The sequence below is a fragment of the Anolis sagrei genome, chromosome 6 (genome assembly GCF_037176765.1).
Source record: "Anolis sagrei isolate rAnoSag1 chromosome 6, rAnoSag1.mat, whole genome shotgun sequence".
Taxonomy (NCBI): Eukaryota; Metazoa; Chordata; class Lepidosauria; order Squamata; family Dactyloidae; genus Anolis; species Anolis sagrei.
In genome coordinates, this window is record NC_090026.1 from 97,875,872 (window position 1) to 97,892,842 (window position 16,971).

The following is a 16,971-nucleotide window of genomic DNA, read 5'->3' on the forward strand; positions in this document are numbered from 1 at the left end:
TGTTAGTTATTGCTTCACTGTCATTCTACCTATTTTTTGTTGTTATTAATTAAAGCAAGGTCTTGGCTCCAGGTTTCCACATCACTTTTTGGGGAAGACTGGTTTTTAGCTGCTGTATACTAAAATACTTCAATTATAGCATTATTTATCTCTTCTGTGAAGGTTTACCACTGGCATTGGTCCTAGCCTTTTTGGGTAAGTTCTATACAGGACGTCACATATCTTATAAAGGGCCTTTATGAGAAGCCTCACATCCCATATTCCCAACAGGCCAATCTTTATTTGATATGCAACCAAATGTCCTTACATACCCATGTCCCTTGTAAGCCACCCTGAGTCATTTCGGGGAGATGGAGGTAGGGTATAAAAATAAAGTTGTGTTGTTGTTGTTGTTGCTGCTGCTGCTGCTGTTGGTGTTGCATGATCAGACACCTGTGTACCACTCTTCTTATTCTTTTCTGGCTGAGACACTGCCATCCAGAATCATGTCTTACATAGTATGTGGTCCCTTCTACACTGGCATATAATCCAGTTCAAAGTAGATAATCTGGATTTATATGGCAGTGTAGAAAAGACCTAATTTTACAAGCTCTTTAGCCAAATGTGCTGGTCCCTCGCCAAACTACAAATTCCAGGATTCTATAGCATTGATCCATGTGGAGTCAAACTGCATTAATTCCATGGTGTTGATGCATTCTAAGGCTGGATCTACACTGCCCTATATCCCAGGATCTGATTCCAGATTATCTGCTTTGGACCAGATTACACAAGTCTACACTGCCAGTGCCAGATAATCTGAGATAAGAACATAATCTGGGATGAGATCCTGGGATATAGGGCAGTGTAGGTTCAGCTCAAGTCTTCACTCAAACCACTCCACCATATTGTCCCTCACTGCTTGTTCTAGATTCTCCCATTAGCAACACCAGCCAGTCTGGAGAGAGCCAGCAGTTAAGACTGCCTTATGGTGCATTTATGCTGTAGAATGAATACAGTTTGACACCACTTTAGCTGTTACCTCTTTAAATGCTATGGAAGTGATAGTTTTAGAAAGCCTTCTCTGTCAAAGAGTGTTGGTACTTCACCAAACTACAACTCCCTTGTTCTCTAACATTGATTGATTGATTGATTGACTATATTTTTACCTTGCTCTTCTCACCCTGAAGGGGACTCAGAGTGGCTTGCAAATATGGCAAAATTCAATGCTGCATTACAAATATAAATAAATAAACACATAAAGTAATAAAAACAGACAAAAGCATATAAATACAATTTAAAAGATTAAAAACAGAGTGCCTATACCCACAGCTGTTGTTTGTGCTGCATTCCATATTGCACTATGCCCCAAAAGCCTGGTGCCATAGCCAAGTGTTCAACTTTTTCCTGAATGTGAGGGAGGAGCCAGTTTTATGTCACTGGGAAGGGAATTCCATAGCCGAGGAGCCCCCACTGAGAAGGCCCTGGCTTTCGTCTCAACCAATCGCACATGCGAGCGGGGTGGAATCAAGAGCACGGCCTCCCCTGCAGATCTTAAAGCTCTAACTGAACAGGTAAGTTGTGCCAGAACTGTTTAGGGCAGTGGTTCTCAACCTGTGGGTCCCCAGATGTTTTGGCCTTCAAATCCCAGAAATCCTAACAGTTGGTAAACTGACTGGGATTTCTGGGAGTTGTAGGCCAAAACATATGGGGATCCACAGATTGCAAACCACTGCTTTAGGGCTTTGTAGTCCAAAGCCAGCACTTTGAATTGTGCAGACGCAGCCAGTGAAGCTGACATAACAGGGAGGTTGTATGCCCCCTGCACGCCGCTCTAGTGAGGAATCTAGCTGCTACCCATTGGACCGCTTGAAGCTTCTGAACAGTCTTCAAAGGCAACCCCACATAGAGTGTGTTGCCTGTCCAGTTAGAGCTTTAAGATCTGCAGGGGAGGCCGTGCTCTTGATTCCACCCCGCTCGCATGTGCAATTGGTTGAGACGAAAGCCAGGGCCTTCTCAGTGGGGGGTCCTCGGCTATGGAATTCCCTTCCCAGTGACATAAAACTGGCTTCTCCCTCACATCCAGGAAAAAGTCCATGCACTGGCAGGACTGCTGACCAAAAGGTCAGCAGTTTGAATCTGGGGAACAGGGTGAGCTCCCATCTGTCAGCTCCAGCTTCTCATGCGGGGACATGAAAGAAGCCTCCCATAGGATGGTAAAACATCCAGGCGTCCCCTGGGTAATTTGCAGTTTCTCAAGTTGCTCCTGACATGCAAAAAAAATGTGGCTGTGCTCCTGGGCAGTTAAAGTGATGCGCCCTTGGACTTTGGGGGCTCGCTGGATGCAATTCCATTGTAGAATGAATGGCATCACTTGAGCTACCAAGGTCCAATGCCATGGAATCAGGCAAGTTGCAGTTTTAGAAGATTTCCATCTTCTTTGCCAAAGTGTGCTGTTGCCTGACCAAACTGCAACTCCTTGATTCTATAGCATTGACCCTTGGAAGTCAAAGTGATGTCAAGGGACACCCAAGACGGTTGATGCACCCTTGGGCTTCAGGTGGCTCGCTGGATGCATCTCCATTGTAGAATGAATGCAGTTTGGCATCATTTGAGCTACCTTGGCTCAAAGCCATAGAATCAGACGAGTTGCAGTTTTAGAAGATCTTTCGCCTACTCTGCCAAAGTATGCTGGTACCTGACCAAACTACTGACCCCTGGATTCTATAGCCTTGGGCCATGTCAATTAAAGTGGTGTCAAACTGCAGTCATTCTTCAGTGGAGATGCACTCTCTGCTGCTGCTGCTGCTGCTCCGGCGGGTCACCTCCTCCTTCTCCGGCCCAAAGGGAGAGGGCGCGCGAGTCAGCTCGTCCCAGGACTTAGGAAAACTCCTTGGTCGGTCGCGCCAAGCACTTGGCCGGCGACAAGGAGGGCGACCCTTCCTGAGCTCCCTTCCTTCCTGCTCCGGGGAGAGAAAGCGCAAAGTGGTCCAGAGCCAACCTGATCGCCAGCTGCCTTCCTCGCAGAGGCTGAGAAGGAGAAAAACTCTTCCACGCCTCAAGACTCCAAGGAAAGAGAGAGGGATGCTTCCTTTGGGGCTCCCGGGCTGCGTTCTCCCCCTTTGGTTGGCATTGCTGTGCCCCTGGGCATCTCGGAGCCAGCAAGGTAAGCAAGGCAGAGCTGGGTGGCTCCATGAAGAAGTGGCTGGAAGGATGCCTGTGGGTGATCCTTAGCTTTTCTTTATTGTATTTAGAATGTAACATCCAAAGGCTCCAAACTGCACCCCTCTCTGGCTTATATATTTGAAGAAGGGAACCCAAAGGTGTGCTTCCAAAAGTGTACCTGTCCCTTTAAAAACAGAAGTAGCTGCTCTTTTGCAACTAGAGCTTTTTTATTTCCAGAAGGGAATGCAAGGGCACCCTTTCAAAGGGACATCTTTAGTTTTGAAGAGAGAGCAACATATTTTTATACTCCATCTGGAGCTGTTAAAGAAGAAAAGGGCAAATGCATGTTTTTGAAAGTATTTTTGGCTTTCAAAAAAGAAGAAAATATTTATTTACATCACAGATATTTACATCCTGGCACTGAATGTTTGCCATATGTGTTGGACACCACTCTGAGTCCCTTTGGGAAGACAGGGCGGTCTATAAATAAAAGTTTATTATTGGGTTATTGTGAGTTTTCTAGGCTGCATGACTATGTTCCAGAAGCATTTTCTCCTGACATTTTGCCTGCATCTATGGCAGGCATCCTCAGAGTTTGTGAGGTCTAGAACATGGCTGTGCAGCCTGGAAAATGCACAACATCCCAGTGACTCCAGCCATGAAAGCCTTCAACAATACATAGTTTTATTGGGTTGTTGTAGGTTTTTTCGGGCTATATGGCCATGGTCTAGAGGCATTCTCTCCTGACGTTTCGCCTGCATCTATGGCAAGCTTCCTCAGAGGTAGTGAGGTCTGTTGGAACTAGGAAAAAGGGTTTATATATCTGTGGAATGACCAGGATGAGACAAAGGACTCTTGTCTGCTGGAGCTAGGTGTGAATGTTTCAACTGACCACCTTGATTAGTATATAATCAAGCATATAATGAGCTCCCTCTATCAGCTCAAGCATATAATGAGCTCCCTCTATCAGCTCCAGCTCCTCATGTGGGGACATGAGAGAAGCCTCCCACAAGGATGATGAAAACATCAAAATCACCCAGGCGTCCCCTGGGCAACGTCCTTGCAGACGGCCAATTCTCTCACACCAGAAGCGACTTGCAGTTTCTCTAGTCACTCCTGACACGACCAAAAAAAAAAAAGAAGAAGCATATAATGGCCTGACAGTGCCTAGAGCAAACTTTTGTTGAGAGGTTTTATTATTACTAATAGTTTTATTATTACTATAGCTTGCATTAAAAGAAGGAAATGCAAATGAAGGTATCCCAAAAGGCATCTCTGGATTTAAAAAGGGGGAAGAAAATGAAAAAAAAAATCAATTCCATATTAGATCCTTAGGTTTTAGTAAAAAGGTAAAAAAAAAAAAGAGGAGGGAAATGCAAAGATTGCATCTTGCCCTGAGTCCCTCAGGGAAATAGGGTGGAATATAAATACAGTATTATTATTATCCATAGCATTTACAGGTATTTAAAAAGAGAAGAAAATACTAAGGCAAGTATTCAGAATTGCAATCTTTCTGTAATGGTCCCTCTTCCTTCGTTTTTATACTTTTTCCTTTGTTACTAAACTTTTTTTACAGTTTTTTTTACCAGAATAAAAACAAACAAAAAACAAAAATGGGACAGTTAACAGAAAAGTTCGTGTGATTTTTTTTTTTGTGTTTGGAGCACTCTGAAGAGATGATGTGATTCACAAATTTCAATAAATATAATAATGCTATGTAAGTGCTATTTTTCAAAACTAATACCAGGATTATAGTCACTAATACAGCTGTTCATAAAATAGCACAACCACTGTGATAACCACCAAGAGCTTTAACTGTATTGGGTTGTTGTGAGTTTTCCGGGCTAAATGGCCATGTTCCAGAAGCATTCTCTCCTGATGTTTTGCCCACATCTATGGCAAAACATCAGGAGAGAATGCCTCAGAGGTTGTGAGGTCTATTGGAAACTAGTCAAGTGAGGTTTATATATCTGTGGAATGGCCAGGGTGGGAGAAAAAACTCTTCTCTTCCTGAGGCAGGTGTGAATGCTGCAATTGGCCACCTTGATTAGCATTTAATGGCCTTGTCGCTTCAAAGCCTGGCTGATTGCTGCTCGGGGATCCTTTGTTGGGAGGTGTTAACTGTCCTTGATTGTTTCCTGTCTGGAATTCCCCTATTTTTTTTAGTGTTGCTCTTTATTTACTGTCCCGATTTTAGAGGTTTTTTAAAAAAAATATTGGTAGCCACTAAACATTTTGTTCATTTTCATGGTTTCCTCCTTTCTCTTGAAAATTTCATTGGCTTCTCTGTGTAGTCTGACATGGTAGTTGTTAGAATGGTCCAGCATTTCTGTGTTCTCAAATAAGATGCTGTGCCCAGGTTGGTTCATCAAGTGCTCTGCTGTGGCTGAGTAAATAAAGAACAGTAAATAAAGAACAACACTCAGAAAACAGGGGAATTCCAGACAAGAACCAATCAGTGCCAGCTAACCATCTTTAGCTAACATTTCCAATCTTTAGTCACCCTACCGTGAACACATCACAGTGTTTTCTTGGCTAATATGTTCAATATTTTTGCAGCTCCAGAATGTCATTCTGCTGGTCATCAGATCCTCCATAGTCCATATCGAAGTACCGAATTTGATTCATCACAACTTCAGCAATCAGCTATTCAGGATCTCATATGTGACCATTCATTGGCACCAGGATGGTATCGCTTCCTAATTTTTGATAAACAGGCTGAAATGCCAACCAAGTGTGTGGAGGTATTAGTGCACTCCCATCAAACTTATACAAAGTATTGTAGAATTGAACCATTTAAAAGAACATTAGCAATAATTGCAACATAATGCATCAAAAGATCCTTTCTTCACAGCTGTCAATTACCCAAAGCTCACCTGAATAAAGAGTGTCTGTTCTCTGAAGGACAATAGTTCATCTGTGTTATGACAGTTTATCACTTCTCTAAGGCCCCTTCCACACAGCTGAATAAAATCCCACATTATCTGCTTTGAACTGGAATATATGGCAGTGTGGACTCAGATAACCCAGTTCAAAGGAGATATTATGAGGGGGGTTTTTTTGCCTTGATATTCTGTGTTATATGACTGCGTGGAAGAGTCCTAAGAAACTGGCAACCTTTTCCACATTTTTAGTGCCAGACATTTCTATTCACTAGTTGGGAAAAGCAGCAACCACTATTTTTGTCACTATTACTCCATCATTCAGACCTATTCCTTGGTAGCAGTACAATTATCATAGGATGCATGATAAACTATAAATTGTGGATCAGGGGTATATTTACATTATAGAATTAGTGCAGTTTGACATCACTAACTGCCATGGCTCAATGCCATAGAATCATGGGAGTACTTCTGTAAGGTCTTTAGCCTTCTCTGCCCAAGAATACCAAACTACAAATCTCAAGTGTCAATAGGAATGAGCCATTCTTATAAAAGTGATGCCAAAGTGCATTAATTCTACAATGTAGATCCATCCCAAATTGGTACTTAGATTTTTTAAAAAAAGAGTCAAAGTAAAAGACTGCACCAAAGAAAACAGAGTCAAGGATCAGGCACATAAAAGTTCAGGAAAAACAGCCCTGTGATTGAAACAAGTCTATGCCTCACCCTATATTGGAAAAAATATCATGATAGCTTACAAATAATAACTGAAAAAAGGAAGTTCTTCATCAGTACTGTCCAGATAGATACAGTGGTCGACTTGGGTTGAGTCTGACCAGAAGATTCTTCACTGAGATACTTCCTGCCTTCAGTTTATGCTTTCGCCACAAGGAATAGTGGCTTACAGGCTTGAGAATCTAGCTGGATAACTTTCAGCTTGCAAATCTAATTCAATTTCAGAAAAGGTTGCATTCGGGACAAAGTTGTATTTAGGGACAAAGTTCTTTCAGCTAGAGGAAAACAGCTGCCAACATATTTTATCTTAAAATCATTTTTTCCAATAACTTTAGAGAGGCATTTCAGTCTTAGGGAAAGGGAAAAGATTACTTTGAATATTGGAAGGACTTTCCTGATGGTTTGGAAATGGAACCAATTGCCTTGATAAGTGGTGATGTCTTCTTCTGTGGACATCTTCAGCTGTGGATGATTTGGTTAGAGATCTTGCACTGAGCACGAAGTAGGATTTGGTGGCTCACAAGGCCCCATTCAACTCTATGAATCCATGATCAATATAAAAGCTGGGAAACACCCAAGCAGTGATACCATTTTTAAGAATGAACTAGAAGAAAGTTGGATTGAAATCTATGAAAAGCCTGGTTCAGCTCAACGGTTTGAGGATGCCCAACACTGAACATTTTCCCCATTGTGTACTATGGCCATCAAGATATATGTTCTACCCTTTATTTTTGCATTGCTTGGCAAATGGTAAAATGTGAAAAGAGTATACTGCACATATTTTCTTCTCTCTTTCTAAAAGATGAATCACTGTGGAACACAGGCCCCGATCTGGTTGTCTCTGGGAGAGTCTGAATCTATGCCCCAGCCTGATGAGGTGAAACACTTAACAGCCTGTGCAACTTGGCAGTTTTTCTTCAGTGCCACGAAGGACTGCTGCCTTTTTCGAATTCCTGTTAGTGTCAGAAATTGTGGCAATTTCTTAGTATACTTTCTCCAGCCCACACAAGGGTGCATGGGATATTGCGCAGAAGGTGAGATGTCTTGAGATCATATTCAACTCTGAATGTACTTGGCTAAAATCCCCACTTTTAAATGGTAGTATTTATGACTACATTTACCCTATATACTCATGTATAAATCTAGAGGTTGAACCAAAAAACATGGGTCTATTTATCCTTGGATTAATGTGAGAACTGTATCTTAACTCTTATAAAAAAGGAATCATTCCCTTCCCAAAGTGGAGTGGCAAAAGCCATGATCTTAGTCCGACCTTGGAACACTCATAAAAGAAGCACCAACAATTTCTACTTTCTCTTCTATGGTGCCACTTCTGCCTCTTAAAATATCTAATTAGGAAAATGGTGGCAACCAGGGCACCTGATTGTTCCAGTTTGATGGATTCAATTCAGTTTGTTCAGCCTGATGACAAGAACCTTGGAGCTGTGAGAGCGGCCACTTTCACTCTAGAACCTTGCCCTTCCTGGCTTATCAAACAGGCCAGAGGGGGATTGGCCGATTGGATCACAAATATCATCAATGCTTTGTTGGGCCATGCCAACATGCCATCTTGCCTGAAAAATGCAATAGTAAAATCAATCCTAAATAAAGCTGCCCTGGACCATCTATTATTAATATTTATCAGTCTATTTCCAATCTTTTTTTGGGCAAGGTTCTGGAGCGGGTGGTAGCTACTCTACTTCAGGGATTCTTGAATGAAACTGATTATCTTGACCCCTCACAATCTGGTTTTAGGCTTGGCTATGGTTGCCTTGGTGGATGACCTCCGCAGAGAGCTAGACAGGGGGAGTGTGTTCCTGTTGGTTCTCTTAGATCTGTCAGCAGCTTTCGATTTCATCAACCATGGTATCCTTCTGAACCAGGTCTCTGAAATGGGCCTTGGGGGCACCTCTTTGCAGTGGCTCTGCTCATTCCTGAAGGGCTGGACCTAGATGGTGGTGCTGGAGGATGCCTGCTTGGATCCCTGGCCATTGGCCCATAGTGTCCCACAAGGCTCTATTTTATCCTCATGCTTTTCAACTTTTACATGAAACCGCTGGGTGAGGTCATCCAGAGTTTTGGAGTTTGGTATTATTATTATTATATAAAGATGATGATGATGATGATGATGATGATGATGATGATTATCTGGCACCCTGAGACAGCATTGGTGCTTTCCCCTCTCAGTGAAATGACCCTTGCCTTATCCCTGCGTCATAACAAAATCCATATTTTGGCTCTAAAACCTGCCCTTTATTAATACATGAGGTCAACTTACACATGAATATATATGATATTTCAAAATGTGAAGCTGTTGGATTTGGTGGCTCGCCTTCGCATTCTGCTCAATGGGTCTCTGGACCTCTGCTACCAAATCTAACTCTTAGTGGACAGTGAGGAATTTTGTGCCATTGCATTACTAAATAGGACTGCATTTAAATTCTTCAAATGTACTGCTAGCTCTTTGTGTCTCCCGTTGTTTTTATTTAAAGAAATGGCAGAACTCCCTTGATTACTTCCTTGGGAAAACCACTGAAATTCATGGAGTCACCATAAGTCAACAGGTGACCTCAAGGTGCACACACATAGGGAAATAATTATAAGAGCTAAATGTATCTCTTATGCTAATAGAAAACAGTTCTGTCATCTATAAGAATTCATTAATTCAGTTCAAGAATGAGCTGTTGACATGACAGGTTATGCTATATTTCAGAAACCAGATTTAGAAAAAAATCAATTTCTGTCTAACAACTGGGCTGAGGAGAAAGCCTCTCATAGCGAAACGGCTTTACTTATAGTTAAAGAGGGTTTTAAATTAGTACCGTCTGGTGCTTTAATTAAAAGACTTGAAATAAACTTTTATTATCACAAAGAGGTATCTGCTACTTGCCCTAAGTTGTCAAGAGTAATAATGTTTTTCCATTACTGCTACGTGCTCAAATTGCTATAATGTAATGTTTTCTTTATTATGCCAGAGAAAAATAGACAGTGTAAGGCATAAAATGTTCTTCATCACCACATGTAGCTTATTTACTGAAATGCTAAATGTATATCTTGTGATATACCATTTATTTTTATGGTGGAGAACAAATTAAATATTGAAAAAAAATGCATTGCTACATTAAAGTAAGAGCCGACTTGGTTCCTTAAAGTAATAAGCTGTCTTAAAGAAGAGTAATGTACTTTGATTTGTTTTTTTGTTGTGTTTTCTAAAAGAAGGTTAGCACAGTTTAGTGACATTACAGCATAATGGCAAGTTTAAAATGGTGCATGCAGTGAAGATATTTTGTAATAAAAACAGAACTTTTAATTATAAACTTTTTAAAGGTACTGATTCAGCATAAAGTCTGTTAACCAATTATTACAGGACTGAATAGGGTCCCATTGATGTGGTCACACACAGTAGTGCTTCCACTTCCATGATTTTTAAAACAAGCTGTTATTCTAACCAAGATAATTCCTCTGGAGGAATCTCTAGGTCCTGTGGCACAACTATGTGGTCAACCTCCATTTGGGAGTTAAACCCACAAATGTGAAGGGCTGACTGTACCTTTGCCATTCTGTAACGTAGCCATGATTGACACTCTTTGAAAAAGGACGAAATCTGCATAAATATGTGCCTTCAAAAAGGAGCGGGTGCAGGTTTTCAATTTGTAGGTTTTGCTCTGCTTCCTCTAGTTCTCATTCTTGTGTGTACCTTCTGTGGAACCTGGCCTTTTCCTTCCATTTCTGTATAGACCATATATGTTGTATTCCTCATGCTTTAGTTCCTGGCACATTAACTGCTTGACCATTTGTTCAGTGTTGTATTTCATTTCCCTATGTTTTAATCTTGAATGCAGTAAGACTGCCATAATGACAGAACCCATATCCACAGTTTCACTTCCCTGCAACCGGAGGGAGGAAAAGTATCTCTGAAGTATCTCGCTCCATCCTCTATTATGACTTCCTCCTTCCTTTTGGTCACTGGCATTCTTTGATCTTTTTCTTTATGGTGTTGTAAAATACCTCCCCTGTATCAGTGGTACCTAATTTCTCTAATCACAGCTCTAAGTTGTTTTCAAACTGCTTAGGCAAACAGTGAGCAGGGCTGACAGTCAGGTGCTCACACTGACCTGGAGCTTCGAACTTGCAACCTTTTGGTTGGTAGACCTTATCATTGCTGGTGATTTACCAGCTGTGCTAAAGCCCTGACTTTGTGGGAGTTGAAGTCCAGAACACATGGAGGCCCAAAGGTTGGGATCCACTGTGTATGTGAAGTGGACCTATACAGATCTATAGTTTTGAAATGATGTGCCTCTCTATGTTCTCCCACATGTCAAATCCTATACAACAGCACACTGTTCCCAGTCTCTGCCCCTGATGAGAATCTTGTCTCCTGCTGGTTTGTAAGGGAGAAATTAGCATACTCCAAATGAAGATGTATAGTAAGTGAAAAATTGTAAGGTGCTTAAATCAGGATTTTTATTGAACGTCCCATTTGTCTTAGTAAACTGATTGGTAAAATGCTTGAGTAGCTAGCTTTAGCTAAAGTTAATGCATTTTTGTTTAACCTTTCCAGTTTTCCTTCCTACTTTTAAATATTATTGTAATCATGACTGGATATGATATTGCTGAAAGGCATTGTAACAAAGAAGAGCAGACTAGAATAACTCCCAAGAGAAAACTTGAAATGGAAGTTTTGTTTTATCATTAACTTCATATCAACATAAATCATTTAGCACACAGCCATATCTCAAGCATGCTATTTATATTTGCTTTTTAAGATTTACATTACTTCATAGGAGCTTGAAAAGAAGGCCTGTTCAATATAGTGAGGCTATATAGTGAGGCCTTGATCATTTTAGTCACCCTCCTCTGGACACATTCCATCTTATCAATATCTCTCTTCAATTGTGGTGCCCAGAATTGGACACAATATTCCAGATGTGGTCTAACCAAGACAGAATAGAGGGGTAGCATTACTTCCCTGGATCTAGACACTATGCTCCTATTGATGCAGGCCAAAATCCCATTGGCTTTTTTTGCCACCACGTGACATTTTTGGCTCATGTTTAACTTGCTTCTTCACATGTACTGCTCTCGAGCCAGGTGTCCCCCATTCTGTATCTTTGCATTTTTTTTTCTGCCTAAGAGGAGTATCTTGCATTTGTCACTGTTAAACTTCATTTTGTTAGTTTTGGCCCAACTTTCTAATCTAGTGTCTCATTTCTTCATTTTACCCATTTCTCACACAATATGGCCTTTCTAGACATTTCCTGCGTAGTATTCTCAGACTGGATGTCTTTCATTTCAGTAGGATTTACTATTATCAGCGTGAAGCAGCTGGACAAGGCAGCAGACCTGGGGTATCATAAAAAGGCAGAAATATTGCTAGTTACTATTTTTTGTATTATTTTATTTCCAGGAAGATGGAGAAAGGTGCATGTTGGATTTTACTCCTCAGATACCAGCATCATGTGATTGGCTTTGGATAAAATGAATAAAGACATTGCAGAGGGGAAACATTTCAGCTGCTCTTTCTTTCTGTGGAATTCTTTACCAAATTGTGGATAGCTCATTCTAATAGATGTTTGTGGCATTAACCTGGTTTCACATCACATCAGCTTATACACAGAAAGGCTCTGTGTTTGTTTTTAATCATCGACTTTTGCTCCAGTGGATGGACTGAACCATATTTTGGAATTTGCTATACCTGTTAGTCTAGTCTTGTGTGTTCAAACTGTTATTTGCCTGGGTTGTTGTGAGTTTTCCAGGCTGTTAGTTGCTTAGCTTATATTCATGAGTTTAATCTAAGTCTAAATGGTACATGCTCTTTTTGGATGCCAGCTATTGCATGTGTTTGTGTGTGCCTTCAGTGTATCTGTTATGGCAACCCTATGGATTTCACAGAGTTTTCTTAGATAAGGATTGTTCAGAGGTGTTTTTCCCCAGCTCCTTCCTCTGAAATGTTGTCTTCAACACACAGTATTCATTGACAGTTCTCATCCAATTACTAATCAGGACTGACCCTGCTTTGGTGGGATCTGGTGCCTTTGGGATATTTATAGATATATTAACATAAGAAACATATATTCAGTTCTTTCAGATGCAAATCAGCACACCTGCCAGACGGAAAACACAGAAACTGGAAACATTTGCAACAGTAAGTGTTTCCATTTTCCTGCATTTGACTGTTAAAAGGTAAATGTTTTCCCTTGATGTTAAGTCTCCTTGTGTCTGACTCTGGGAGGTGGTGTTCATCTCCCTTTCTAAGCCGAAGAGCCAGCATTGTCCATAGACACCTCCAGGGTCATGTGGCCAGCATAACTGCATGGAGCACCGGTACCTTCTCTCAGAAGTGGAATCTATTGATCTATGTATATTTGGATGTTTTCAAATTTCTAGGTTGACAGAAGCTGTGGCTAATAGCGGGAGCTTACCCCACTCCCAGGATTTGAACCACTGACCTTTTGCTCAGCAAGTTCAGCAGATCAGCAGTTTAATCTGCTGCATCAATGGGAGCTCCACTACATTTATGAAAATGATCTGATGATTCAACACTTGTTATAGTTCTGTTATACAACCAAACACACATACACACAAATTGTTTTCTGTTTCTAAAATAAACCCTAGTTGACTATGTTAAGATGTCACGATAAGTCAGCTTTTAAAAATGACATTTGGGGAAAGAACTGTGGTTGACTGTGTTTAGTTGTTCCTGTCAGTTGTAACTTCAGTTGATTTCAAATTAATCTGTTCCTAACAGAGACTACTGTTCCTCCCTGCCTACACCAATTTATTAAATACTATCTTTCATCCTTACTGTATAATATCAGGTCTAATCCACGTACTTAACATTGTTTGCAAAAGATCATACTATCAGCTGCTTCATGCTGATAATAGTGAATTGCTTGCTGCTTGTTGCTAGAATACTGTTATATATTCATTTATTAATATTATGGGTTGCCTTACTTATAGGACTCTGTTTCTTTTGTTGCTAGATAAATTGCCTCCCTCACGGCTTCCACTTCCTTTACCGCCCCCTCCAAGCACACCGGACATTGTGGCAGAGTTGCAGGATGGCAGCATTTTCTTAAGATGCACCTTTGATGTTCTGACTGCAAACATCTCCATGGGCTTTCTTGTGGCTTGGTCCAGACTGTCACATGAAGGCATCAAAGAAGAACTGAAACAAGAGACGACCGTTCAGGCATTCTCGCTTTTAGAACTGGATGGGATAAACCTTAGACTGGGAGACAGGGTATGTTTAAGTGTCTTGGAGCTATTTTCCATTTGCACAAATAAATAATAATCAATACCACTTAGTAATTACAAGTACAAAGAGTTAATCCCTGCTCATGAAAGGATCTGCAGCAAACAATGAAAAGCTGAAGGCACATATATTTTAAGTGTAGCCCTCTTAGAAAAAAGCACCATCATTATCTCTCATGTTGTTGTTGTTGTTGTACCTCAGATTTCCAAAGACTTACAAGATCATCCGTCGTAATCATAGTGCATGGATGAAGATGGTTGATTTGGTATCTCTCTAAATTCTAGATTTGGTTTTAAAAAGGAAGAGAGGAGGAGGAAGAAGAAAATGTGGCAGTACCATAAAGACTATTTGGGTTTTTCCCCATTTTTCCAGTTATTATAGAAGCAATGGTGCCACCTTCCTCTCCCCCAACCCTCCACCTTCTTCCTTTGTGCCACAAGAGACTAACATGGCTACTTCTTGAAAACTAGAGTTTGCATATTAATCTCTTGGTGAATGGTGGCAATACCTTTTTTTAATGGCTCTGAACAAACTTATAATTTTTTTCTTCCCTTTTTGGCCTTTTGACTAAGATCAAGTGTGTGATTATTATTTCAGTCTCCAGAAAAACTGTCCAAGAACATATTAGAGGTGGTTGAAATATAATCTACAACTTGAGATCCAGGGACCTCATCACATTAGGAAATACTTAGTTTCTATCAGTATGCATTCCATAGTTTTTTCTGACTGAACGCATATTAACCCCATCATACCCAAATACTATGAGTGTGCAAAAGGGCAGAAATTGGTTCTGTTTTCGTTTTGAATCTCAGGTTCTCCCCTTCCCCCACCATTTTGTTTCCAGGAAGATTTGGGACCTTAGGAGGGGGACCATTCGTATTCATAATTCAGGGTCCAGAGTTTTGTTTCTGTTTTGGGAAGAATTTTCCCAAAAACAGAACTTGGGGGGGGGGGGAATGGGGACCTACAATTTGAAATGAAAACAGAACTGATTTCTGCTGTTTCACACACCCCTATCAAACACTATTGTTCTTACCTTCAGAACATGCTGTGCTTTGTACCATCACACTTCAGAAGGCTGGTTTCTCCTAACCATTCCAAAATGTCCCTATGCCACTCTGTGACTTTTTTAAAAAAAAAATCTGAGCAGTGATGTAGCCCCCAAGTCTTGAACTACCACTCTTGCAAGATATTAAGATGTACTCGCTTTTTTGCAGAAAATGCATTTGCCCGATTGCTATCTTTTGGCACAAAATACAGTTCGTGCCAAAATTCTGAGGAATTTAATCTTATTGGATTTCTAAATGAGAAGATGATTGATTCATTAAGTATGGCTACAAGAAGCACTGCCTGCATTCCAAGCAAAAAGTGGGTGCTAGAAACAATATCATATGAAAACTGACTGGCACAACCTGGGGGCCACAACCAGATACAGTGAAGTCATCTGCCCTTGTGTTTTTCAACTCTGCTATTGAGAACGCATGCCCAGTGTGAAATACATCTCACCATGCTAAAACAGTGGGTGTACCTCTTAATGAGACATCCTGCATTATCACAGGCTGTTTGCACCCTACACCATTGGAGAAATAGCTGGTTTCGCACCACCTGACATCTGCCAGGAAGTAGTAGCCAATGGAAAGGACCAAGGCAGTGACATCTCGAACCCATTCCCTGTTCGGATATCAGCCAGCACGCCAATGCCTTAAATCAAGAAATAGTTTTCTAAGGTCTATAGAGATACTTGCAGGAACACCTCAGCAAGCAAGAGTCCAAAAGTGGCTGGATAAAACCCAGCACCTCAGTCCATGGCTGATACCAAACAAGAGACTCCCTCCTGGAAGAGCAGTTTGCAGGCTACATGTGGGCTGTTTAAATTTCACTTATTCTGTGGTCCTTCTATTGAAATCTATTTTGTAAATTTGTAGATTTGTAAGAGTTTGTCAAAGGCTACAACCTGGTTTAGTGTCTTCTGTTCCTTTTTTATTCACTTTGGAATTCCACCTTAATGGTTGACTCACATATTTATAACCACCAGTTTAATCATTATCTAGAATGGAATTTTTTTGTCTTAAATTTGTTCTTTGAGGTTGGCATGGGTACGGAGACTTGATTTCATACCAGATTTATCACTTGGCTGTTGGACTAGTTAAGAAGAGTACTCAGCCACGATCAGTTTTTGATATTATTATGATCCAAAATACTTTTGTTGTTTTAACATAATATTATCTTGTTTCTTTAATAGATTTACTGCAGCAGTTCTACCTTTTCCTTAGAAAGACCAGAGTTGCAAAGTTCTGTCATTGACAGCATTGAATTTTTTGCAGGAATTAAGGTACAGTTACAGCAATTTAAAATATTCTTAAGTCATAGTAAGCTGTGTTGTCAAAGGCTTTCGTGGCCATAAGCACTGGGTTGCTGCCAGGTTTCCAGGCTGTATGGCCATGTCCTAGAAGCATTCTCTCCTGACATTTCACCCACATCTATGGCAGGCATCTTCAAAGGTTGAGGGGTCTGCTGGAAACTAGGCAAGTGAGGTTTATATATATGTGGAATGTCCAGGGTGGGAGAGAGAACACTTGTCTGCTTGAGGAAAGTGTGAATGTTGCAATTGGCCATCTTTATTAGCATTTAATCGCAGGCTACTTCAACCAGAGATGTCAGCCATAGCAGAGCACCTGATGAACCAACCTTGACACAGCATATTATTTGAGAACACAGAAATGCTGGACCACTCTAACAACTACCATGTCAGACTACACAGGGAAGCCACTGAAATCCACAAGCAAGTGGACAATTTCAACAGAAAAGAGAAACCATAAAAATGAACAAAATCTGGGCTAGCAGTATTAAAAAAACACTCTAAAATCGGGACAGTAAATAATTCTAAAAAAAGCAGGGGGATTCCATAGAAGAATCAATCAGGGCCAGCTAACACCCTCCCACAAAGGATTCCCCCAG

The 16,971-nt window shown here is 40.8% G+C and overlaps 1 protein-coding gene across 1 annotated transcript in view; it reads left to right on the plus strand.

The window, feature by feature from the left end:
• Positions 1-3,004: 3,004 nt before the first annotated feature.
• VWDE (von Willebrand factor D and EGF domains) overlaps positions 3,005-16,971 on the plus strand; it is a 54,520-nt gene continuing 40,553 nt past the window's right edge. The window contains exons 1-6 of the mRNA XM_060782178.2: positions 3,005-3,142; positions 5,701-5,885; positions 7,561-7,792; positions 12,838-12,903; positions 13,742-14,001; positions 16,256-16,345. Of these exons, the coding sequence (XP_060638161.2) occupies positions 3,061-3,142; positions 5,701-5,885; positions 7,561-7,792; positions 12,838-12,903; positions 13,742-14,001; positions 16,256-16,345 (915 nt within the window). The 5' untranslated portion in view covers positions 3,005-3,060. The remainder of the gene's footprint in view (positions 3,143-5,700; positions 5,886-7,560; positions 7,793-12,837; positions 12,904-13,741; positions 14,002-16,255; positions 16,346-16,971) is intronic.